Raw genomic sequence first — 6,882 nt, 5'->3', positions numbered from 1 at the left:
TTTATATTATTTTTATTAGAATACTAATACTTAAGATAAATCTATCATTGTAATTGATGTTTAGGCAATGTACATGTTACAGAAATATCTGACCTGCCATGCTGTTATTTGATCGAGAAATATTATTTAGAACAAACAAAATTAAAATTAAAAACATGATTATTATTTTAGATCAATGGCATAGTAAAGCTTGTTAATTTCTCAAAATATAATAATTTTACTTGAACATTGTTTTTTTAGCACTCAAAGATATATTTCTTTGACTACGTGGCCAACAAAATCTTATTTTACAAGTCTGTTCTGCGAAATACTTTATTAAAAACAAAAACTAGACCAGCTGTGGCAATTTATTAAAGGTTTTGTATCAGATAACTAAAATCAATGCGAAAAAAAACTGACTGATGACAATCTAAAATACCAACATTTAAATTAAAACAATTTTACTACATATAAAAATGTAAAAAAGTTAATTAAAAAATTGCAGCCTTTGTTTATGTTGTAACTTCTAAAAGTGTCTGACTTGACAACTGCAAGCGATTGGCACCAGAACCGTCTTTCTCTCCTTCATTCCGGCTATTTTCCTGTTGGCGAATATCGGCTTCGTCACTAACTTAACAGAGTTGGGTTTCTCTATCTGGTAATTCCCTACGTTGCAACCCGAGTTGCGGCACAAGGCGGCCACGAACGTCTGTTTCAGTTTTCTGCACCTCAGCTCAACGAAGTCCCACGCTGCCAGAGCTCCGTTCGGGACGATCATCTTCCTCGGCTCTCCCGCCTTCTTTCTTATCGAGCACTCTTTTTGAACGATGAAGTCTCTGCGAGTAAACATATTTCGGTTGGCAACAGTTGCAAAAAATAACTATTAATTTATTAAAACAAAGTTGAATACAAGCACAAGTGCAAATTATCTATTCTAATTTTTACCAGCTTTTGTTGTTAAAAAGTCCAAGCTTGTCAAACATTAAAAGTTAAAACATTGCTGTTTTACTACTTTTTAAGTATTTCACAAGTTTGGATCTTTCGCCACCGAAACATAGTAATAAATAGAATAATTAATTCGCACTTGCATTATTATTTAGTCAACCTCTTTACCTGATAAATTTTTAATTTTTTTTTAGTCAAGACAAACAACCATGTAATACTAAAGTCAAATGTTTTTTACCTCCATGTCAGGTAGGCGATGTCCTTGGGGTAGTAGTTTATGGCGTCCGGTTTGTTGTGATCGTGACTTTGGTGCCTCGAATGTCTGACGGCAGAAGAAACGAAGTTTAAAAGAATTGCCACAACAAAAATTTTTTCCTGTGTAAATTTGTAGAAAGTTATCATTTGCAAATACTTTATGCAAATTTTGACTTATTTGGCGGATATTGAACACTTTTAACTTATAATTTGTTATTTAGAAAATTCTGAATTCTTTCATATAAAGGTTTTTTATTTTTCGTTTTAATATATTTTCGTTTAATTTTTAAAATGAACATTAACGATATTACAGCTTTGATCTAATATAGTTACTTTAAGTGGCGATGCTTAGTTACTTCACAAAAGCTACAAAACTTACCTTAACTACAGTTATTTCTCAAACTAAAAATTTAAACTAATATCTTGAAATATTTAAAAGGAAGCGTTAGCCAAGTTTAAAGATAGTAAAATAATATTAGAGGTAGTCTATGTTGCTTCACACCCCATTTACGGTAGCATGCTTCATCCTAGATTATTTTAATCTTTTTAAGTATAGATCAGAGATTGTGAAAAACTGATTAACATTTTATAAAAATCAGTTTACAAAGTAAAATAAGCGATTTCTTACATTGAAAATGTTCACTTTGTACTAAATTCTTTAGTATAAAGTTTGACATCAGTATCTAAAAAAATCATACCAACCTTTGTGAACACCATATCGATAGATTTTTACAAACCTGGATTCAATGTTCACTGTGTACAAAAGTTTCTTAATATAAAAATTAAAGCAACTACATCCTTATATACTTAACCGGTAGAAAAAAAGTTAGTAATCAGATACCCAATGGAGACTAAGATCTGCAACGGAGTAACATTTGTTTTGATTTTTTTTCACAAGCGTTTAATATTATATATTTATGAGCTAAACGAGTGTTTGCGCAATATTTTGTTTAACTTATAATCAAGAAGAAGTTCATTAACTTTTCAGTTAATGTTTCAAACAAATAATCTATGCTTTTATTAAAAAATATATGTACGTAAACCCGGTGTTGCAAAAAGTTCTGAAATAATGAAACTCGCAAATCTATATATTTTATATTAAAATTAAAATTAACTTTTCAGTTATTGTTGTAAACATTTAAACTTTTCATTTATTAAAAAATATATGTACGTAAGCTCAGTATTGCTTAATAATAATGAAACTCGCATATCTATTTGTTTTATATTAAACTAATTACTTTAAGCAAACACTATTGTAAAATTGATCTGTAAGGTTCGTACTTAACCATAAACTATTTTCAGGTTAGTTTACTGAAAGTTGATATAAAAACTGCTATACCTAGTCTTGAAGCATTTAAACTTTCACATATACAATCATTTTAACGATGATTTATTTTCGTGTTAAAATGACATTTAAAAATTTTTCTTAAACTCTAAAAATAGAATGATATATTTGCTTAATAAAAATAAGCTTTCTTAATATAACTCAAAACAGCTCTTAATCTTCTATTTTATTTTATTGTGCCAATGTACTTTAAGTAAGATTTTAAATTTATATCTATAAAAAGAGATTTAGAAACTGCTTAAAAACGTGTAACGAATCAAAATCTCATAAAAAAAAAATTGAAATACTAAAATGAAAAATATGCGTTGAAAATTATTGCATGACAATTTTTCTTGTATATTTTCAAAATTAATAGTTTGAATTAATAACCTTGTCAAACTAGATTAGTTGATTTACATAAATTTTATTGTTGAACTTAAGTTTAAATCAGTTTTTTTACCAAAACTATTTTATTCACTTACTATCTATTAAGATACTTAAAAATATGTTTAACGTAATATAAAAGTTTGAGTTTTTGTAAAGATGTTCATTTGAAAAAAATAATTTTACTATTTGTTATAAATAAAGATTTTAATTGGTGTTCGTAGTTTTAATGTATTAGGAACCTTTACAAAGTTTTTAACTAAAGGTAAGTAGTAGTATAGGCATTATTTTATTTTTTTTAGTCTGAAATACATCTTATAAACATATGAATTAGTACAATTATATTTGTAACTAAACTTTTGTTATCAAAATTGATGGTTAACAAGCTTTCTTGTATACAATTTTTGTTTTCAAAGATAATATACAAAAATAATTACTACTTACTTTTTTTATTTTTTGAAGAACGCATTCAAGTACCATAAAAAAATAAAAGGATGTAAGATATATTAAATAAATTGTTTATAAAACACATCAAAAAGTTTTATTTTTAGGAAATCTATCTAGTCTAGACGATTGATTAATTTAATGATCTTATAATGGTAATTTGAAAATAAACTTGAAGCTTTTAGACTAAACAATTTACATAAATATTTATTTTTTTTTATGCAACAGACTGTTTCTAAAGAAAATTTAGAAAACAAGGTAAATAAAAAAATATTACAATTTTGAGGAAAACTATAGTTCCATAGTTTCAAACAACGAACAATTAAAAGCAAAAGTTGCTATAAAAAATTTTCAAAACTATAAATTAAAAATTAAAGCTTAAAAGTATAAAAATTATGAAAAATTAATTATTTTGTTCAAAGCAAAGCTAAACGTTTGTTATCGATTTTACAGTAATTTAAACAAATAATCTTATATAATTGCGGGGCAGAATAATTGCTTAATATAAATGAAATTCTCTAGGCATTTTTAGATAATTACTTTTGAAATTGCTCGTGTGAATAATGTAAAAAAAAATTAAATGGCAATTAGTGGGCTCAAATTGAACTTAAAATGAAATTGAAACTTTTGTATAAAATAAATATTTATAATTTTTTCAAATATCAAAACTTTAATGTATCCCAAAAAATTACCTATTGTGTTTTTTTTAATTAAATAAAAATATTTATATTATAAATTTTGTTATCGGGATTTAAGTAATAGCCCTCTAATATGGTTTTTCCATATGCTTGTTTTTGTTATAATTAGGTTTTTTTATGTGTTAAAATTATGGAAGTTTAAATCATATTATTCTTATTATTTTTGTTTCATAACAGTTTTTTAATTTAATGTAGTTGTTAAATATAAAGTTTTAGTAATGGAAAAAACAAACTCTTTTAAAATATACAATGAAAATTTAAAATGTAAGTTTAAAAGAATAAATTTGATATAATTGTCTAAAAAAAATTAATTTTAAGCATTACTGAGTTTGTCAAACTAATTTTCTATAAATTTACTAAACCTTAGGAATATGTTTATTACCAGCTCTGTTAAAGTTTACTAGATTGTCAATAATAAAAACATTTGAAAGTATATATTTTTTTTGAAAAACAAACTTAAAAAGAAACTAATAATTATATTTATTAAAAAGTCTAAATTTTTTTGTTAAAAAATCAAAAAAAAACTTTTTTTTACTGTTTAAGTTGTTCTTTTATTTATTATTGAATTTAGTCTTTTAAAGACAACAAAATATTGTCTTAGCAAAAGCTATTAAGTATCAAAATTTATGCTTTACTAAAATTGTTTAAGGAATAGTTTACTTAACACGAAATCTACGTTCGACGGATATAGTGTATTAAAGACCTCTCGGTTTGTGTGAAGCTTAGAAAATTTCAGTTTAAGTTATCGTCTATTTATTAATATTTTAATAAGAAATACAAAAACAAGTGCTCTAAATAATTTTAAGTAAATATACTTCTTAATAATTTTAAATAAGCTTAGTAACATTAAACTTCATATTATAAATAACCACTTTACAAAAAAACTACATAAAATATTGAGAAATTTGCGTTTCTAGTTAATATTTTATCATAATTAAGGTTTTTTAGTTTGTTTACTTAAGTAAAATATATATAGTATTAGTTTCTGTCCGAAGTTTATGTCAAAAATTACAAGTTTTGCGTAAACGGGAAACATCTGAAAGAGTTTATTGTGCTTTTTATAGCATCCTTAAATAAATAAACATATATATATCTAAGTGTATATAAAAAATCATTTGTTGGTTTTCACATATTCAAATTGAATTGTTAAAATTCGACTTATGTTAACAAAAAGTTTTGAATTGATAGTAATTTTGAAGTTATTCAAGTTAGAACCATTTTTAGCTTATGACAGGGTCGTCAGACTATAGCGGCCCTTAAAGCCAGAATCTAAGGCCACCGAGGTACTTTTCAGCTCAAAACATGGCTTTCAAAAACTGTAATAGGAAAAGTTATTGTGGTAAAATTTTACAACGAAACTCATTAGTTAACAACTACTAAATACTTGTGTTTTATTTTATCACTTTATTTGTTAAAAGTAGTATTTGTTAATTACTACAAATATTTAAGATATATGCGGCCCGCAAAGGCTCTTTTTACTGCAATGCGGCCCGCGAGCAAGTTTATCCAAATTTCTTTTAATAATATTCTTTTGAAAGACTGCTGAACCTAATATATAAAATAAAGAATTTAAATTTTATCTCGTTACGAATTTTCATAAGTACTTAATTTCGTAGAATCTACTATTAATTTTTAGGAAATTCAAAGATAATTCTGAAAAGTTCACAAAGTCTTCTTTTTTATAAAATTTTATTAACATTAACCAGCTTATTTTTAAAAAATTTTTAGCGCCTATTTTAACCAAACAATACTTAATAAAGATTTATTAAAGAAACTAATAATAACTGGAAAATTTAGTATACACAAAACTTAAAGTTGAAAAGGTTTTTAAATTTAAATTCAACTATATACCTTTTAACTAAAAATTTATACTTTAAAATGAAGCGTGTGAATCACTAAATACTTTAGTTATATAATTAAATTGAATAAAAAATTGAAAAAATAATTATAGAAAAGTAGTAGCTCATATCAATTTAAGGTTTCAATTACGTACAGCTCTTCAATACAAAAATATATATTTAATAGTATATGAAAACTATCCTAATAAACTTTTACGCTTCAAAGAGATTTATGACAATCAAACAGTATAGTTTACATAAGCTCCTTGTGTACCTACTACACGACTATACAAACAAAAGCCTAACAATCAGCTACATGTTTGAACAATCACTCAATATTGCTAAACTTGTTTGCTTTTTCTTGACGTATACTAAAATTATGTGAGTAAGATATTCATTTTTGCATATTAGTCATTCGAAAGACTTAAGCAACTACTAATATTTTTTATTAGATAGTTTGAAATTTAATTTTTTTTTATGACAAGAAAGGTTTGTTATTAACTTCATAGTATTTAAAAAAGTAGTTGTTTATTTCGTAAGTTTTGATTACTTACGTTAAAGGTTTTTTTAATTTGACAAAACTATTTTAAAAGTTACAGTTTGTATTTGATTTAAAAAATATTGAGTGTACGTTTTAAACATAAATAACTATTATCATGTTGTTTTAGACTACACAGCTAAATTTACTTTTCAATAATTATCTGACACTTTTAAAAGCTTATATAGTTTATAGAGCGACAAAAAAAAAAGATGCTACAATATATTTGGTTCTAGGACCTGGTGCACGAATGACCTTTTGGTTGTCGAGTCCCATACCAAGGACATTTTTTAACGTCTTGTCCAGGATGTTATTTTTTATTTCAAATTTTTATTATTCTTATGTTATTTAAAAAACTTTATTTTTAATTGTTTTTGAATAAACAATATTTAAAGAAATTGTAAGTTAGACGTTGACTATAATTAATGGTTTTTCTATGTACTTTAAGTTGTAGTAACTTTTTAATTAGAACTTGAA

The 6,882-nt window shown here is 24.8% G+C and overlaps 1 protein-coding gene across 1 annotated transcript; it reads right to left on the bottom strand.

The window, feature by feature from the left end:
• Positions 1 to 372: 372 nt before the first annotated feature.
• Positions 373 to 1,934, bottom strand: LOC145835131 (uncharacterized). Its single transcript, XM_082942680.1, has 3 exons — positions 1,882 to 1,934; positions 1,163 to 1,299; positions 373 to 815 (listed from the first exon to the last, which is right to left on the bottom strand). The coding sequence occupies exons 1-3, from the start codon at positions 1,894 to 1,896 to the stop codon at positions 506 to 508; spliced, it is 462 nt and encodes a 153-aa protein (XP_082798806.1). The 5' UTR covers positions 1,897 to 1,934; the 3' UTR covers positions 373 to 505.
• Between the last annotated feature and the right edge of the window lie 4,948 nt (positions 1,935 to 6,882).

Source organism: Thalia democratica, chromosome 4 (genome assembly GCF_965202585.1).
Source record: "Thalia democratica chromosome 4, ktThaDemo2.hap1.1, whole genome shotgun sequence".
Lineage (NCBI taxonomy): Eukaryota > Metazoa > Chordata > Thaliacea > Salpida > Salpidae > Thalia > Thalia democratica.
This window is presented reverse-complemented; position numbering and strand designations above follow the sequence as displayed.